Source organism: Podarcis liolepis (assembly GCF_965112155.1).
Source record: "Podarcis liolepis genome assembly, chromosome: 6".
In the NCBI taxonomy this organism is placed as follows: domain Eukaryota; kingdom Metazoa; phylum Chordata; class Lepidosauria; order Squamata; family Lacertidae; genus Podarcis; species Podarcis liolepis.
This window is the reverse complement of record NC_139559.1, coordinates 90,350,018-90,369,981: the sequence shown is the minus strand read 5'-3', so window position 1 is coordinate 90,369,981 and position 19,964 is coordinate 90,350,018. Positions and strand designations below refer to the sequence as shown.

General features: G+C 43.8%; 1 protein-coding gene across 2 annotated transcripts; it reads left to right on the top strand.

The window, feature by feature from the left end:
• Window positions 1-1,314: 1,314 nt before the first annotated feature.
• On the top strand, window positions 1,315-18,863 carry LOC310708445 (prostaglandin G/H synthase 2-like; the record flags this gene model as incomplete). Of its 2 annotated transcripts, XM_083506808.1 has the most annotated exons (10): window positions 1,315-1,366; window positions 5,941-6,057; window positions 7,314-7,457; window positions 8,683-8,826; window positions 9,978-10,159; window positions 13,329-13,412; window positions 13,990-14,236; window positions 14,812-15,098; window positions 16,306-16,453; window positions 18,444-18,863. In XM_083506808.1, the coding sequence occupies 10 exons, from the start codon at window positions 1,315-1,317 to the stop codon at window positions 18,845-18,847; spliced, it is 1,809 nt and encodes a 602-aa protein (XP_083362934.1). In that variant the 3' UTR covers window positions 18,848-18,863. The 2 variants fall into 2 exon arrangements, with proteins under 2 accessions (XP_083362934.1, XP_083362935.1); XM_083506809.1 differs by lacking the exons at window positions 1,315-1,366; window positions 8,683-8,826 and having other exon boundaries at window positions 5,853-6,057.
• Between the last annotated feature and the right edge of the window lie 1,101 nt (window positions 18,864-19,964).

The following is a 19,964-nucleotide window of genomic DNA, read 5'->3' as shown; positions in this document are numbered from 1 at the left end:
TCCCAGCCCCTCTAGATGGTCCAGAAGGATGTTATGGTTGATGGTGTCAAAAGCTGCTGAGGGATCCAGCAGAACTAGGAAATGGCTCTCACCTTTGTCCCTAGCCCCCCGGAGATCATCAACCAGTGCGAACAAGGCAGTTTCAGTCCCATGATGAGGCCTGAATCCCGACTGGAAGGGATCCAAATGGTCTGCTTCTTCCAGGTGTGCCTGGAGTTGTTCAGCAACCACTCGCTCAATCACCTTGCCCAAGAATGGAAGATTTGAGACTGGGCAATAGTTGGGCATATTGGCAGCATCTAAAGATGGTTTTTTAAGAAGCAGTTTGATAACCGCCTCTTTCAGAGGGTCTGGGAAGACTCCCTCACAGAGAGAAGCATTCACCACCCCACGAAGCCCATCGCCCAGCCCTTCCCGGCTAGCTTTTATAAGCCAGGATGGGCAAGGATCAAGGAGACAGGTGGTTGGTTTCTCTCGTCCAAGCAGCCTGTCCACATCCTTGGAGGTAACAGATTGAAATTGATCCCACGCAACTTGACTAGACAGGACTCTAGCACTCTCCCACCCCGGCCCTGCTCCCATGGTGGAGTCTACCTCTTCCTGAATCTGAGCGACTTTATCTGCAAAAAAAACTTTGCAAAATCATTGCAGGAGATCATGTGGCCCGTTCTGGGCCCCGATGTAGCAGGTGGTTCCGCTAAATTGCGAGCCACCTGAAAAAGTCTTCTGCTGCTGTTTTCTGCAGATGCAATAGAGGCAGTGAAGAAAGTCTTCTTCGCCGTCGCTACCCCCACTTGATAGGCTCGACGTTGAGCTCTAACCCGTGTCCGGTCAGCTACAGAATGAGTTATCCACCACCGGTGCTCTAGCCATCTCAGCGATTGTTTCATTGCCCTCAGATCCATGGAAAACCACGGGGCTGATACAATTGTTTATGGAGAAAGAATAACAGAGTTGAAAGGGAACACGAGGATAATCTGTTCCAACTTTAATTGATCACCCCCCCACACACACACTCTGCCACCCTTAGTTTGTTATGAATAAGGGGTGGAGTCTGCGTGCTTCAGGTTTATAAGCCATCGCGAACTGGTCCATAAAGGCAGATGATCTGCTGGACCTACTCCAGACACAAAATTAGCACCAAGAGCAGAAATTGCTAATCCTGCAGGGGTAAACAACGAGTAGGAGTCATTGTGCCACAACTCCTCAGGAATTTATCTTTATTATAATATTATATTTATATTAATATTTATCATATCATCATATTATATACTAAATAACAGAAGCTGAGTCTGCTACTTTCTTCTCAAAGTTATGATTTTACCCTGCATTGTTTTGTTTTCTCTCTCAGCCGTCAGCCAAGCAGGTGAGCATCGTGACTCCTTTCCCTCCTTCTCTGTTGACCCATTTAAATTAGTTATAACCGTTTACAAAAGCCAGCGCTTTGTTGTGCTGCAGTTGTGTGCCCTCTTACTTCAACCTAAGTCCCGCTGAGTGCAACAGGACTTACTTCTGAGTAAGGATGGGATTGGGCTGCTAAAATGCACTCTCAAGATGTTTCTCATGGTAGTCTCTTCCTGGGTATTTAAGAACGATTTGGGGTTACAGTTATGGATCGAAGTGGCTCTTAACTGAAAACAACGGGTGGTGTTTGGAAATGTTTAACTCATCCTGAAATAAGAGGTTAACTTCTAAGTTTCCTGAAAGTTTCACACAGCTGTCCCTAAGAGGCATTTTATGGACAGGTTAGGTGGACGGTGAAGTTGAAGGGGAGAAGACGACTTAGCAGGAGCTCTACAGATAAGAGTTTAGAGCGCTCTGTTTGGACTGTAAGAGCATGAGTGGTTTTATCCTTGTATCTATGAATGTAATTTAACTGAATATAATTATTTCTGGCTTTGTCTCCTCGATACCTGTGTTGTCTGAATTAGGCTTAATTTCCTTTAACAAAAGGCAAATGTAGAAGAAGAAGAAGAAGAGTTTGGATTTGATATCCCACCTTTCACTCCCTTTAAGGAGTCTCAAAGCGGCTAACATTCTCCTTTCCCTTCCTCCCCCACAACAAACACTCTGTGAGGTGAGTGGGGCTGAGAGACTTCAGAGAAGTGTGACTAGCCCAAGGTCACCCAGTAGCTGCATGTGGAGGAGTGGAGACGCGAACCCAGAAAATGCCTGTATTCTGCCTCCAGTGCACTCATTCTGAAAAGATGAATGAAACGCTAACTAAAGATTATGCCCCCATTCATACCCTTTCCACAGTATCTCTGGCTGATTTTCTCATTGGGAAGGAAATGATATATAAGGGAGAGCAAGGGGCAGAAAGCTTTAAAAGTGTTTGATCTTGGAGCTAATAAGCCTTTCCCCCTCTACATCATTTGATAAATGGGGAGATGTATTGGGACTTCTGTTTTTAAACTACTGTACGCTTTGTCTCTTTTTTACATCCACTCATTTATATGTGAACAGTCTGTGCTGCAGAGGCAAAAGCAGGTAAATGATTTCCAGTGGTTCTGGAAGCGCTTATTGCTAATTAGATGATAAGAGATGATAATAAACTTTTAGAGCCACGTTCAGGGGTGGGGGTTTAGAAACTGCAATGTCGCTTATACAGTAGTACCTCGGGCTACATACGCTTCAGGTTACATACGCTTCAGGTTACAGACTCCGCTAACCCAGAAATAGTGCTTCAGGTTAAGAACTTTGCTTCAGGATGAGAACAGAAATCGTGCTCTGGCGGCGTGGCAGCAGCAGCAGGAGGCCCCATTAGCTAAAGTGGTGCTTCAGGTTAAGAACAGTTTCAGGTTAAGAAGGGACCTCCGGAACGAATTAAGTACTTAACCTGAGGTACCACTGTACTTTGAGTCTCTGAGACCATACATCAAATGCCATTCTGGGGCAGTGAAGACATAGAAAGTGATAGGATCAGATGAAAACCTGCTGAAATAATTAAATTCTCTTCCAGGTGCACAAGATTATACATGCCCACCCAATGGGGCTTGCTTTGGTTACGATGGAATGGGATTGCACAGAGCAGGATAAACTTGACTTTCTGATCTTCTTGCTTTAATTGCCGTTAACTGTTTAAATCGTTATGCTTTTGAAGTGGCTTGTTTCAGTGTGTATTTTAATTAAGAATGTTTTAATGCTTTGGTGGATCTGTTTTATTTTTGCATAGCTTTTATAATTTGTTTTATAGTTTCAAACCTCCTGGAAACAATTTTGGCAAGCAAGTAGCATAAAGATGAATAGCTGAATGAAAACCATAGTACATTTAGATATTGCATTACATTTGCTCCTGCAAATGAGAGTAATTTCTACCTGTAGGTTTTAGTTAAGATTATACCGTATTTTTCGGTGTATAAGACACCCCCATGTATAAGACACCCCCTCTATTTGGGGACTCAAAATTAAGAAAACACCCCTCAACACTACCCATGTATAAGACGAGCCCTAATTTTAAACCTAATTTTTTGGTTTAAAAACCTAGTCTTATACACGAAAAAATACGGTAAATCATACAGAATGACTCTTATTCAAGGATTCGAATATTTGGACTAATGAAATCCATTGTGTAAGATTTGCACGGAGAAAGCCATCACATTTTCCTCCATCTTTGCCAATAGTAGACTCCCCTTAATTTCATCCAGAGTTTTTCTACAACTGAAAGTTCAACTGGGAAGACCATTTGGTGTTAGTGTGTCTTACTACTGTAGCACCAATGGAAGAAAGCAACGTTGCCAGGTTGCTAATAATGACGCTGAATGAAGTTTCTTATTTATTATTATTGCATTTATCTCCCACCTTCCCTCCCCAAGGAGCCCAGGGCAGCAAACAACAAGCAACAGAACAACAAAAGCATCTTCAGAACATTAGCTGAAGGTGTAGATGTTCAGCAAATGTTCTTAAGAACAATTCCAATACTGATGCACACTGGGACAAAGCCTACTTCAAAGGCTTGTTTCAAAGGAAGGTCTTCAGTAGATGTCAAAAACACAACAGAGGTGGCACCTGTCTAATATTTAGGCAAAGGTAAAGGGACCCCTGACCGTTAGGTCCAGTCATGGACAACTCTGGAGTTGCAGCACTCATCTCACTTTATTGGCCGAGGGCGAACCAGAGCAGTGCACGGAAACGCCGTTTACCTTCCCGCCGGAGCAGTACCTATTTATCTACTTGCACGTTGACATGCTTTCGAACTGCTAGATTGGCAGGAGCTGGGACCGAGCAACGAGAGCTCACCCCGTCGTGGGGATTCAAACCGCCAACCTTCTGATCGGCAAGCCCTAGTCTCAGTGGTTTAGACCACAGTGCCACCCGCTGCGACAAGAAGTTTATTTTAACTCAGTAAAGCTCAGTGCAGTTCTTTCAGCAGTGGGCAATTCTTTCAGCAATATCCTGCCCTAGTGAGCAGCTGCCACATTTTACACCAACTGCCGCTTCCGGATCAGTCTTAAAGGCATCCCCACATACAGAGAATTGCAGCAATCCAGTCTGGAGGTTACCAGTGCACAGATGGCTGTGGTCAAGCTTTTCTGTGCAGAAACAGTCACAGCTATCTTAATAAATGGAAGGGGAAGAAATGGAGGCAGTGAGAGATTTTACTTTCTTGGGCTCCATGATCACTGCAGATGGTGACAGCAGTCACGAAATTAAAAGACGACTGCTTCTTGGGAGAAAAGCAATGACAAACCTAGACAGCATCTTACAAAGCAGAAACATCACCTTGCTGACAAAGGTTAAAGCTACGATTTTCCCAGTAGTGATGTATGGAAGTGAGAGCTGGACCATAAAGAAGGCTGATCACCGAAGAATTGATGCTTTTGAATTGTGCTGGAGGAGACTCTTGAGAGTCCCGTGGACTGCAAGAAGATCAAACCTCTCCATTCTGAAGGAAATCAGCCCTGAGTGCTCACTGGAAGGAAGAAAAAGAAGAAGAGTTTGGATTGATATCCCGCTTCATCACTACCCGAAGGAGTCTCAAAGCCGCTAACATTATCCTTTCCCTTCCTCCCCCACAGCAAACACTCTGTGAGGTGAGTGGGGCTGAGAGACTTCAGAGAAGTGTGACTAGCCCAAGGTCACCCAGCAGCTGCATGTGGAGGAGCAGGGAATCGAACCCGGTTCATCAGATTACGAGTCTACCGCTCTTAACCACTACACCACACTGGCTCAGATCCTGAAGCTGAGGCTCCAGTACTTTGGCCACCTTATGAGAAGAGAAGACTCCCTGGAAAAGACCCTGATGTTGGGAAAGATGGAGGGCACAAGGAGAAGGGGACGACAAAGGATGAGATGGTTGGATACTGTTCTCGAAGCAACTAACATGAGTTTGACTAAACTGTGGGAGGCAGTGGAAGACAGGAGTGCTCTGGAGTCGGACACGACAAAACGACTAAACAACAACAATGCTGAAGCACAGCAAAAAATGGAAAAGGGAAGGCACACAAAATAAAGACTGTCCCGGGCACTCCTTGCAGCTGCTGGGATCTTCTAGGCAAAGGGTATGCCTACTGCTGCCTCCCCATCCTTCTACAGCCATACCATAACATGTGAAGGATGCAGTATCAAAGTAAAAAAGGCTGAATGTAATGTGAGAGCAAATAGAATCTAATAATATCAAGCAGCAGTTAATCTATTGGGATCTAATTCATTAGCACTAGTTCGTGGATTTTTATAAGACTCTAGATCAGCCATGTCCAAAATCTGTTTTGGGGGCCTAATCCTAATCCCTGGCCCCTGTGGCAGTTTATTTTTTCCTGGGGTAAAATCCTAAAAAACCCTCAACAATGTCAATCCTTAAAAAAAGCTCGACAACTTTGGTTGGCCCTTTGGTCGGCCCGCGTGGCCCTTCACTTCATCAAATCTGGCCTTCTTTGAAAAAAGTTTGGACACCACTGCTCTAGATCTCACTTAACTGCACACCTCTCGATTCCCTTTCAGTTAATCCATGCTGCTCAAATCCATGCCAAAACAGAGGAATCTGCATGACAACAGGATTTGACCATTATGAATGCGACTGTACGCGGACTGGTTATCATGGGGAAAACTGCACTACACGTACGTATTCCAGAAAGTTACACTTGCACAATTAACATTTGGGAGAAAAGCCATAGTCCAGTGATGTAAAGAGCACATCATTTTGCACAGTGTTGGTTCAAGTTAAAAATGGGTATAAAAGAAATTCTGGGACAAGTTTGGGGCAAGTACCAAGTACTCTTTGGTGAGGGAACTCCTGTACATATTTAAAATCACAAAATTTGTAGCAAAGCATGGAAATATAGGCTATTGGACCTTTAAAATGTGCCCTTTCAAGTTCCTTCAAAAGTTCCACTTTTCCTGCAGCATAGGAAAAGACCACACGTTTTTTGGTAAGTTAAAAATGGTTTACTTACAAACTCTCCAAAGGTCAGATTCATGAGCTTCAGAAAATTGCACAGGCAATAAAACTTGGCTTAATTACAAAGTGATGAAGGTTCCTAAATTACTGTAGTGGTCTGGCACCCTCAAACTTTGTAATAGCTAACCAGTTGAACTAATTGGTATAGGAACTCAATAGTGGTTTCTGTGAGCCATGTGGTTTGAACAGGAGCAACCAACTCAGACATCCCTACACGCTGAACTTCTCAAATAGACAGAGGGTGAACAAAGGCTTGATTACCTCGTTCCTCCCAAAGTGAGGGGAAGTGGACATATTTAAGGCTGGCAGGACAGCTTGCTCTATGGTATTAACCCCTTCATGCATTAATTAGACTTAAGCATGTTAGTTATATGAGGCTGGGTATCCCACAAATAGCTGGTTCCAGGTTCAATCTCTGGTGGCACCAGGTAAGGTAGGGAAAGACTCCTGTTTGAAGCCATGGAGAGAGGCCACTAGTCAGTGAAGTTATTACTGATTATCTAGAGCAGAGTTTCCCAGACTTGGGTCTCCAGTCATTTTTTGGACTACATTTCCCATCAATCCTTACCACTGGTCCTGCTGCCTAGGGCTGATGAAAGTTGTAGTCCAGCTGGAGATACCTTCGTTTAAGGTAGCGTCAAAGGTTTTAAACAAAGGGTTGCCATATTAAAAACCAGGACACCCCAAAATTGTTGAATTTTTTAAAGACAAATCCCAGAGTTGTTGCACTCCCCGCCCCCTGCCGCAAAAGCCAAAAAAATCATAATTTTTATATTTACTTGCCTAATATCCAGGACAAACCTCCACCTTTCACAGATTCTCGCTGGACGTATGGCGGTCCAGTTTTCTTCAGTTCTTATTTGCATTTTTTTCAAGAATGTTTTTCCTAATTTTCATTGCACTTCATTCCTTGCAGCGGAATTCTTTACTTGGCTGAGAGCGATGCTGAAACCTGCTCCAGCCACAGTCTACTATCTGCTCACTCACTTCAAAGCAGTCTGGGATGTAATCAACAACATCCCTTTCCTCCGCAACACCATCATGAGATACATATTGCTGTGTAAGTAACCGTACCTTTCAATGCTGTTCTTACAGAATAGTCCTATACGCATCTACTCAGAAGTAAGTCTCACCGAGTTCAATGGAGCTTGCTGCCAGGTCAATGAGTATTGGATTAGAGGCTTAATAGTGGGGACAGGTATTTACATGTCTACTCCTTGAGAAGTAAGTCTCATTGAGTTCCATGGGCCTTATTCCCAGGTGAACGAATATAGGCTTGGAACAGGAGGTCAGCTATATATATCTGAGCTCTTTGAGGTACCATATGTTGACTACAATAGTTGTCATTTCTATACATATTGACCTAATGCAGTAACTGAATTCTACCCTCTAAGCTTTCTAATAAATGGCATTATGGAAAGCAATAGCTGAGTCAAGAGTCTTCCTTTTCATACCTTAGGTACAATTTGCTTCTTGTGGAAGATGACAGCAAAAGTGAAAACTCCTCTTGAGAAGTTTTTGTACAACACGCATTTAAAATGAGCTTTGTGGTCTGTATAGCTGTCTGTACTTCTGCGAGGGAAGTTGGGGATCTTTCTCAAAGGGTTTTGAGCACCCTCATCTGATTACAAATTTCAGGATTCTCCACGGGGTTTGACAGTGGTATGTCCTCTCACTTTCCTCAGTGGGCAGTATCACAGCCAGGCCACACAAGTGATCCAGCAAATGACAGGCCCGATCACCTGGCTGCCGGCTATTGGCCAATGCCAGCAGACCATGGATGGACATTCCCCTGGCGGTGGGCCCACCTGACCAATGGGGATAGTTGGGTCCACTCCCGGGGTAGTTTAATTGTGGCCTGCCCAGCAGACTCCCCTGCCTTGACAAGAGGTTTTTGGTGTCATAATTTTTTAGAGTTGCTATGGCCCCAAAGATACAAAAATGCAAAGAGTATAAAATTGAGAATGGGCTTATCATCTCACATCACTTCTGAAATTTGTGTTCCTGTGGTCAGATCATTAATTGGGGAGGTTTAGATCAGGCATAGGCAAATTCCGGCCAACCAGATGTTTGGGACTTCAATTCCCATCATCCCTGACCATTGGCCCTCTTAGCTAGGGATGATGGGAATTGTAGTCCCAAACATCTGGAGGGCCAGAGTTTGCCTATGCCTGGTTTAGATCCTCTGTGAAAGCAGACTATATGAGTTATCACTGCTTAGGTCACACAGTCATTAATTGCTTGCCCTGAACATAATTTCTTTTATTCATCCCTTGGCCATCTAGCAAGGTCCAATTTAATAGAAAGCCCACCAACGTATAACAGCCGTTATGGTTACAAAAGCTGGGAAGCCTATTCAAATCTTTCTTACTATACCAGAGCACTTCCGCCGGTAGAACGCAGCTGCCCAACTCCTATGGGTGTGAAAGGTAAGAAGGAGAAAAAATCTGAATACATGAAGATAAGAGAAGATGAAATATTATTCCTCCCCTATGCTCACAAGGCCAGTAGGGCAACCCTGATCTCCCCCCCTCAATGCAGTGGTCAATCATGTCCAGGGAATACCTCAGAAGGGCTGAAACATAAGAAAATGTGTCAGAAGGAGAAGCACAAGGTGTCGAGCATTTGCTACATCATAAATCTTCACATTGAAAGGTTTTGTCTTACTTTGTCAAATAAGAAGAGAGTAAGCTTTTAGTGGATGCTAGCAAGTGATGCATTTGGGTATGTAAAGGGACCCCTGACCACTAGGTCCAGTCGTGACCGACTCTGGGGTTGCACGCTCATCTCGCTTTATTGGCCAAGGGAGACGGTGTACAGCTTCCGGGTCATGTGGCCAGCATGACTAAGCCGCTTCTGGCGAACCAGAGCAGCGCACGGAAACGCCGTTTACCTTCCCGCCAGAGCGGTACCTATTTATCTACTTGCACTTTGACGTGCTTTCAAACTGCTAGGTTGGCAGGAGCAGGGACCGAGCAACAGGAGCTCACCCCGTCGCGGGGATTCGAACCGCCGACCTTCTGATCGGCAAGTCCTAGACTCTGTGGTTTAACCCACAGCACCACCTGCATCCCAATTTGGGCATATACTGGCAACCAAACTAATAACAAACTGGTTTAAACCAGAACTATATTCAGCGTACTACTTTAGAATTAGACTAGTTCCAAAACACAAAGAAGCTATCAGCATTGTACATTTGGAGTTTAACATACTGTACATTTGGAGTTTTGCATATTTACATTTTCCCTGTCAAATTCCTGGAGGAAAGACCGCTCCCCACATCAAATGGGGGTGCCTTTTGCTTGGTCGTGCACAGCCCCGTGGATCCCAGTGCGGCTCCCGGTAGTACGGCTGGTTTCACCTTCCCCAGGCTGGATACCTGGAGGTCTCCGCCTACCTCAGCCAATCACCCAATCCCACCTGGGGAGGTGTTGCCAAGGGATTGGCCAGGTAGGGGGAGGGACCGCCCTGCCCACACAACAGAAGGTGAATCTTACCTGTAGGAAGCTATTCTGCAGCAGCTATTCTGTTTCCAGTACTTACAAGTGTCAGAAAAATAAATGATTATTTTACATCCCAGGCAAGAAGGAACTCCCAGAGTCTAAACTCGTTGTGGAGAAAGTTCTACTTAGGAGAAAATTTATTCCCAGCCCTCAAGGCACAAATATCATGTTTGCGTTCTTCGCTCAACACTTCAACCACCAATACCTCCGTACAGAAAAGGACAAAGGACCAGCCTTCACAAAGGCCTTTGGGCATGGGGTAAGCTGGTTCACTATTACAAAGTAGAACTGTTATGCATTCGAGGGTGTGGGACAAATACAATCTCTAGACCTTATAAATTTTAGAATTCAACTAAGGCTTGGAGGTGCCGAGCTATGTGCTAGACACTTTTCTTTCTTTTTCATAATTTTTATTAAATTTCCTGTTTTACATTTTTCACTTAATCAACCTTAAAATATCATTGACTTCCCTTCTCTTCCCATGGTTCCTTTTGCATAATGCGCACTCATACTTGATAATGTGGGTGCCCTTTGTGGGATCGCGCGCGGTGCTACGGTTTCCAGGGAGCTTACTGGCAAACAGGGGCTGGCCTGCCTCTCAGTGTTAATTTTTGGAGGCTCATGCCCAGCCTCAGTAGACAAGTTTCTTGCTGGGAGGTGGGGCCAGCCCCATTTATAAATAGGGGGTGGAGCCGACAATAGCCAGGCAGTTGGCTCTGGAGATTCACCCTCCCTACCCTCCCTCTGTTTAATGTTTTCTTGTTTACAGGTTAACTTTTTCTTCCTGTTTAGCGGGCGCTGCAACGGTCTTTGACTGCTTGTTGTTGAAGGACAGGGAAGAAATTTTCCTGCATTTTGTCTTCCCCATAGCTGTTCGTCACAACTTTGGTGGTTATGGCCTTGGGTGGAATCCTTTAGTCTTTTCTTTGCTATGGGTGTGTGTGTGTGAAGGGGTGACTCACCCCCCTGCGGTGGCGATTCCAGGGTCCCCTCTTAAAGGGGTTATATATATGGGTGTCACTCGCCATACATTGAAAGGTTGCCAGTGAACTACCCTGCGTGTGGGGATATGGGCTGGGCTGCCTGCTACATTTACGTCTCGCAGAGCACCCCATATCCCATTTACCCTGATGAGCCCCAGTTCCCCCCGGCTGGGGGGCTGGGAGGGATACACGCCCAAGGCTAAGCCAAGGTCTTCCTACATTGGAAGTTTAATAAAGTTGTGGTCTAATTTTTAATCCCAGAGTCTTTATTCCTTTCTTATGATCCCTGGGGGCTGGGGCTGTTGCGCCTGGTCACGCAACATAAATCCCTACATATTTTATATAAACTACACCATTCAGTATCCCATTATTACATCAATCAAAGCTTATTTACACTGTTGAATTTATCTTAACGCTGCCCACATTTCCAAATATACACAATTTCCTCCATATATTCAATAATCATTTTCCAATCTTCTCTATGCTCTTCTTGTTCTCTTACTCTGTGTTAGGTCCGCAAGCTGCACACATTCCATCAGTTCAAGTTGCCATTATTTTTTAAGTTGGGACCTCGCTTGTTTTTCCATTTTGGTGCTAACAAAACACAGGGCTCAGTAGTGGTATACATAAATAACATTTTTTGACACCTGGGAATTTCAGGCTGAATTATCCCCAACAAAGAGGACTCTGGGTGGGGTTTTTTTGGAAAAGTACTTTTAAGCATTTCTTTCAATTCATTATGAATTATTTCCCAATACTCTTTTACGCTTTTACAGGTCCACCACATATGCTAGAACGTAACCTCAGCCTCATTGCATCTCCATGTGCTAGACACTTTTAATCCCCTGGAATCAGCAAGTGTTAAAAGATAATTGTATTTTAGTGTTCTGTTGGAAGCCGCCCAGAGTGGCTGGGGAAACCCAGCCAGATGGGCAGGGTATAACTATATTGTTATTATTATTATGCCAGGCTAGCCTCCTGGGTCGAGGTAAAAGCCTGGGAGATGTGTCATTAAGAAAAGAAGGATCAAAGTGTAGGTTAGAATGGTGAGAGTTAGGAATTGTGTGACCAAGACTCAAAACAGAAGGCAAAGCATGATGTCTGACATCTGTCTAAACCTAAAACTACGGCTATGGGAGAAGCAAGACTCTTTTGGGGTGTTAATCCTGTGAGACCCTCCATCATAGGCTCAGGTTGTATATATTTGTAAATAAGCCTTATATCATAAAGATGCCACAGTTTCTGCTCTGCCTCATTTCGAAAAGAAAATATGGACCCTGGAATCTTGTACCGCTGGAGACTGGGGTGGCATGCAACACAATTTCCATTAGTTTCTTCCAGCGGCGTAGCGTGGGTTGTCAGCACCCGGGGCAAGGCAAGTAATTTGCGCCCCCTAACCCCTAACCTGCCGCCGCTGCCAGCTTCTTCTTGCTGCTGCCTGGGCTGGGCTGGTGTGGTTCTCTCCCACGCTCAGCGCTGCGCTGGGCGACCGCTGCGCAGTCCCTCCCCCAGATAGTCCCTCGCTCTCTCTCCGCACCGCACGCCTGGCACCCACCCCCTCCACAGTGGGCGGCGACCCAGCGGCTCGGATCGGATTCGCACAGCCAGCACTGCAGTGAGAGAGAGTGAGTGAGCTGCGAGTGCGAGCGCCCCCCCAGATGTTGCGCCCGGTGCGGCCGGCCCCCCACGCTACGCCACTGGTTCCTTCAGAAAGCAGGAGCCCTTCTTAACAACCGTGATTACAATGATATGTATCACCACCACCCTGTGTTGTGTATCAGATAAAAACCAGTTTTATATGCCAGGGCTCATTCTATATTTAACCCAAATACAGGCATGCAATAGCAAAACAATTTTTCTATAAATTAAGAATATTCATGACGTATTTTGAGGACTGACCAAACTCTCTCCTCCATTGTACCCTCACTGCAGCATATATTGTTCTGAAACTTTTAGAGGGAGATGAAGGCACCCCTGTTTAGGGAAGTTTTTAATGTTTGATGTATTACAGTATTTTAATATTTTTTTGGAAGCCGCCCAGAGTGGCTGGGGAAGCCCAGCCAGATGGGTGGGGTATAAATAATAAATTATTATTATTATTATGACTAATTTTACTGGACGTTTATGAAGTGTTCAACTTTCTTTGGGCAACAACTAGTATATTTAAGTAGTATTCTGTCTGTTTATATATACATACATACATACATATACATATATATATATATATATATATATATATATATATATATATATATATATATAAAATTTTTAATTATTTTCTTATAAACAGCTTTTCCATCGATACAATAACCAACTTTAAAATCCTTTTTGCTCTGCCAAGCTTATTCTGTCTATTTTGTAAGGGCTTCACCCTGAATCTATTTGTTTCTCTGTCTCATCTGTCAAATTAAAAATCAGACGTTCATGTTCCTATCATTTCAACAGATCGATCTAAATCATATCTATGGAGAGAATTTGGACAGGCAGCTGAAACTCAGACTGTTTAAGGATGGGAAACTGAAATTTCAGGTTAGTTTGGACTTTTTCTGAAAATGCTACAGTGCATTGAGAAAAAGAGAGATTGTATTTATGTTAAAGTACTTACTTGGAAGAGTGGTGTGTTCCCTCTGATGCAGAGAAGCCCCACAGACATTCTAGTAACTGCACCAGCAACCATTTCCCCCCTAGATAACTATTTAAGGAGTATAGACTATCACAATGCCACAATCTCACAAAAATCTCTGTACTTGAAATCCACTGGAAATTGACAAGTACAGTGGTACCTCGGGTTACAGACACTTCAGGTTACAGACGCTTCAGGTTACAGACTCCGCTAACCCAAAAATAGTACCTCAGGTTAAGAACTTTGCTTCAGGATGAGAACAGAAATTGTGCGGCGGCAGGAGGCCCCATTAGCTAAAATGGTACCTCAGGTTAATAACAGTTTCAGGTTAAGAACGGACCTCCAAAACGAATTAAGTTCTTAACCCGAGGTACCATATAAGCATATTATATTTTCACTGGATTTTAGTATTCTTGGCTGAAATTCAGTATGATAGAAGATTCTGTGTGTTGCCATGCTCATTTATTTATTTTGTAATTACAGATGATTGATGGAGAGATGTACCCACCCACGGTCAAAGAAACTCAGGCAGAAATGATTTATCCACCACACGTCCCTGAGCACCTGAAATTTTCTGTAGGGCAAGAGGTCTTTGGTTTGGTTCCAGGGCTGATGATGTACGCCACGTTATGGCTCCGGGAACACAACCGGGTCTGTGATATTCTGAAGGGCGAGCATCCGGAATGGGATGATGAGCAGCTATTCCAAACTGCCCGGCTGATCTTAACAGGTAATTCTTACAATTGCTCATGGTTAACACACAATTACTTGATGAAATTTTGCTGCTGCTAGATGTGGCGATGGCCATCATCTAAGATGTCTTTAAAATGGCCGAGACAATTTCATGGGAGATAGCTCTGTCACCGTTTGTTGACTAGTGTTGATTCTGAGCATCTCAGGGACATTTTGTGGGCCGTCGTTGGAAATGGAGTGCCAGACAAGATGGACACTTGAATTGATCCAAGAGGACTGTTCTTCCATTATTCAATGTTGCTGTGACTTCTAACTGGGAGCATGGCATTTCATAGCAAACTTTCTGTTTGCCTGCTGGATTTTGGTTGGCCTGCTGCAGATTTGGTTAGGGACTTAACATTGCTCTGGAAACAAAACTAAAAGATTTGACTTTATTGTGGGACAACAGGAGCGACCATCAAGATTGTGATTGAAGACTACAGCCTGAAAGCGAGATGAGTGCCACACCCCATAATTGCCTTTTTCTGGACTTAACCACCCAGGGGTCCTTTACCCTTTTATTGTTTAGGAAATGAAAAGACTGACTGACTTTTGTTTTCTGTGGGGAAACAGGAGAGACCATCAAGATTGTGATTGAAGACTACGTGCAACACCTGAGTGGCTACCACTTCAAGCTGAAGTTTGACCCAGAGCTGATCTTCAACCAGAGATTCCAGTATCAGAACAGAATAGCGGCAGAATTCAACACCCTTTACCACTGGCACCCTCTCCTTCCTGATACCTTCCAGATTCATGACCAAGAGTACACATACCAGCAGTTCATCTATAACAACTCCATCATGTTAGAACATGGTCTTTCCCACATGGTGGAATCCTTCTCCAGGCAAAGGGCTGGAAGGGTAAGAATTTATTTTCTACTAAGAAATTGCATAGCCTTCATCTTGAGGCAACATGATACAACTGTCCTCCTGTATTGTAAGTCACCCTTGTGTCTGAAAAGCCTTTAAACGCAGAATGATTATCAATGGGGCCTTCTGAGATGTGGTGAACAGTTTTGCAGTATATGCAGCTTTCTCTGTGGCAGCAGCTTTTCTTGCTCTCCTGTTGTTTCATTTTCTGACAGAAGGCTGAATAGCACAAGCAATTTTACATTGTAAATCAGGAGATGAGTGTTCAGTCTTTTACAGTCTTGAAGTCTGGTTGATTTCAAAGGGGCCAGAAGTTTCTATGACCTACTATTCCATTTGATCAGTTTATAATGCAACAAATGCACAATAGACATGATTAGTTTCTCTACATATACTTATAGAAAAGTAGCTTTTATCACTGAAGTGGCAAACCTGTTCACTATTCTGCATGATGGAATGTTCCTCAGTTTTCTCTTTTAAAAAATGTTCCTTCTGTATACAAAACTAGAAGTTGTGGAGAAGAATTCAAGTCTACTATTTTCCCTGAGTTGTTTTTTTCTGTGTGAGAACTGGACTCTGAGTTTAGTCTCAGTGAGAACATACAGCTCTGTCTGAAGTAACCAAGTTTAACGCAGTCATCTGTGTTTTCTCTACTTCTCCATTCTACCCAAAGGAAGGCCAACTCCAAAAGCTCACATTCCTATTTTTGGAACCATGGTGGCAAGGCTTGTAGGTATTATGGAACGCCATGCCATACTTGTGCCAACATATACAGCATTTAAGCTCCATTTTGTTACTCACAAAAGGGACGCGGGTGGCGCTGTGGGTTAAACCACAGAGCCTAGGACTTGCCAATCAGAAGGTCGACGGTTCGAATCCCCACGACGGGGTGAGCTTCCGTTGCTCGGTCCCTGTTCCTGCCAACCTAGCAGTTTGAAAGCACGTCAAAGTGCAAGTAGATAAATAGGTACCACTCCGGCAGGAAGGTAAATGGCGTTTCCGTGTGCTGCTCTGGTTCGCCAGAAGCAGCTTAGTCATGCTGGCCACATGACCCGGAAGCTATACGCTGGCTCCCTCGGCCAATAAAGCGAGACAAGCGCCGCAACCCCAGAGTCGGCCATGACTGGACCTAATGGTCAGGGGTCCCTTTACCCTTTACCTTTTTGGTACTCACATTACTCCATTTCTTTGATAACAGGTAGCTGGTGGGAGGAACATCCCTGCTGCAATGCAGAAAGTAGCGAAAGCCTCCATTGAGCGAAGCCGACAGATGAGATACCGCTCTATGAATGAGTATCGGAAGCACTTTATGCTGAAACCCTTTCAGTCATTTGAAGAGCTCACAGGTAAGACTTGTCCTCTACTTATAGAAAAACAAGAGCTTCATTTTGGGGGGCAAGGCTGCACAGCGTAGAGATCAAACTTCTGCTTTGCATGGGAATGTTTGGGGTCCAATTCTTGGCATCTCCAATTAAGGGACAGCAATTAGCAGGTCCAGGATTGTGTAGGCAGCTAAAGGCTAGATGCTCCAATGGGCTGGGTTAGACTCATCCCAAAAGGCCCTCAAGTTGGCCTTTCATCCCAAAAGGCCCTCAAGTTGGCGCTCAAATGTTCAAATCCAAATCCAAGATTCAAGCAATATAACCAATAAATGAATTACTCAGTGTGTCGAGAACGCTACCAGACTTTTAGAAGACTTTTAGAAGACATCTGAAGGCAGCCCTGTTTAGGGAAGCTTTTAATGTTTGACGGACTATTGTATTTTAATATTTTGTTGGAAGCCACCCAGAGTGGCTGGGGAAACCCAGCCAGATGGACAAGGTATAAATAAAAAATTATTATTAGTCCTTTCACGTGGACTATCATTCTGTCCTGCCAAATCCCCACACATGATTCTGTTCTGCGGGGACTTGGAAGCATTTTTCCGCCGTTTATGCCGGAAGGAGTACTTTCAACACACACAAGAACAAGACAAAGTAGAACAAACAACATCTTCACAACACAACACCTCTCAACCTACTAGGGAACAACCACCACGCTCCCAACACATTAATGAACAGAACATTGACCACCAACTACCACTTAAAAAGAGTTACACAAAAAGGGACTCCACATGGACCCCTCCTGATGGACGCAATACCACACTAGATCTGTACATCGATTGCTTCCACCACAGAAACCAAACGGATATGACCAGAAAACACCATCGCTTACCAGCAGGTTTACTACACCTATCAGCCAATCACCCATTCCCATCACCCTTCTGAGTAATACCCCTCCCCACCCTCTCACTATATATAGGGGTCTGGTGACTTCTGTTTCAGTGTATCTGAAGAAGTGTGCATGCACACGAAAGCTCATACCAATAACAAACTTAGTTGGTCTCTAAGGTGCTACTGGAAGGAATTTTTAAAAAATATTATTATTATTAGTTTTTAAAAAGTGTTGAGTTCCTGTAGAAAAGCTCTGTTGTCTTTTATTAGAGATTGGGTAGTTGCAGCCCCTCCACTGAGAACATGTACTGTCTTTTCAAGCTGTAAGGTAAAAGGTAAAGGGACCCCTGACCATTAGGTCCAGTCGTGGGCGACTCTGGGGTTGCGGCGCTCATCTCGCTTTATTGGCCGAGGGAGCTGGTGTATAGCTTCTGGGTCATGTGGCCAGCATGACTAAGCTGCTTCTGGCGAACCAGAGCAGCACACGGAAACGCTGTTTACCTTCCCGCTGGAGCGGTACCTATTTAACTACTTGCACTTTGACATGCTTTCAAACTGCTAGGTTGGCAGGAGCTGGGACCGAGGAACGGGAGCTCACCCCGTCGCGGGGATTCGAACCGCCAACCTTCTGATCGGCAAGTCCTAGGCTCTGTGGTTTAACCCACAGCGCCACCCGCGTCCCTCAAGCTGTAAGGAGAGATGCTCAAAAGAGAAACTGCATGTTTTAAGGATGGAAAGGAAGAAAGCAGAGGTTGTGGGGAGTCCTTCTAGGAGATAGTTTTCCATAAAACTATTCTGTGTCAACCATAGCTTTCCTTGAAAAGATTTGTAATATGATTCATTCATTCTTCTCTCGCTGCATTGATTTTCTCCCTGTTGATGCAAAATTTATTCAGGATTGCAGAGCTTGGCTTCCCCACCATACTATTTCTATTTCATGGCAGCTTTTGCAACACTAATGAGTCAGGGTCTCTCCCTGTCCTCCTTTGTAAGGCAACTTCCTTTCTTATTCTCAGAACCTCAAAGAAGAACCCGCCAATGATTTACAATCATATACAAAACCATCCCCCCAACTGCTGGAGATTCCCTTCTTAACCATGATTTTTGCCTCTTGTTATCACAGGAGAAAAAGAAATGGCTGCAGAACTTGAAGAACTCTATGGGGATATTGATGCTATGGAGTTCTACCCAGCTCTTCTTGTAGAAAAACCATATCCTGGAGGTATATTTGGTGAGACCATGATAGAAATTGGGGCACCGTTCTCTTTGAAAGGTCTCTTTGGGAATGCTATTTGCTCACCAGAGTACTGGAAGCCCAGTACCTTTGGAGGCAAAGTTGGCTTTGACATAGTGAACACAGCCTCCATCCAAAACCTTATCTGCAACAATGTGCAGGGCTGTCCTCTCGTGGCTTTCCATGTCATAAACCCCGCAACAGCAGCAGCAAATAATGTCAGCACCTCCAGCACATCAAGAGACAAGACTGGCCCACCATTACGATCAAAAGAACAGTTTGCTGAACTATAGGGAACAGTATTTTGCATTTTTATTTATTTATATCATTGCTGCTGCTGCTAACAAAAACCACTTTAAAGGCATGTTCTGCTTAGATCTGCAGAACTGAACCAGAAAGATGTATTCCAAAATGGATCAGGGCATGAAATATACTGATTAGACTTGAACAGAAATGATAACTCTGCCTCTTAAACTTGACAAGAAGGACCCTAAATATGGAACCGTTTTAGGTGTCTAGAAGTGATATTTCATGGAACAATAAATCCTGTTATTAAATCATGCTAAAACCATTCCTTATTAACTATGCAGTTTGAAATGAGATCTAACAGCCAAATGGCTGCTTTCTAAACCCATAAATTGCCTTCAGCTGTTGCAAGTGGTGAGGGGCTTATGCTTCCTCTTTTCAGTAGTGAGAAGTGGAGTTCCAGATCCCATCTAGGGCTCACAAATGTGATTTGAGGTATAGAATAGCACTGTATGTTCCAGAGCTTCTTTATAACGCTGCCGCTTATATCTGGTCATTTCAACTTTTGGTTACTGACACGTTTCAAGTTGGCTGATAAACACTTATGAAAAAGAACTATAAACATAATTTGTAAAAAATAAACCAGAAAATAAACCAAATATGCACTCTGATTAATAGCTTGGTTATCGTCAGTTTTGCAAATTCAAGGCCCTTGAATCAGACCATTATTTCTCCAATTGACTGGTAACTTGGGAAATGCAACCTTATTCTCATATTGTAGGTATTAAAATTTTCATATTGCTTAAGAAATGTATTTTTAATAGTATGGTTCCGAAGTCCGTACATTACTGGCCCTCTTGGTTGAAAAACCCTCTGTTATTTGTACTCTGGCAATTGATATAATGATTATCTGTTAAACCAAAATGATAATGGAGAAAATATTGCTGGAAAAGGAAATATTGGTGTAACCCAAGGAAATATGGACAAAAGTCACCAGGAAACTCTTGAGAGAGCTCTATGAGGCCTGCTGTTTGGGCTTTTGTAGCACTCAATGGAGGTTGCTCAGGAGAACTTCTGGTGGGTTGTGCCCACAGACTATAGGGGTAATTGTCCTCTTTGTTTTGAGAACACTCTATTCCATTTCTCTTGGTTCTTTTGATTAGT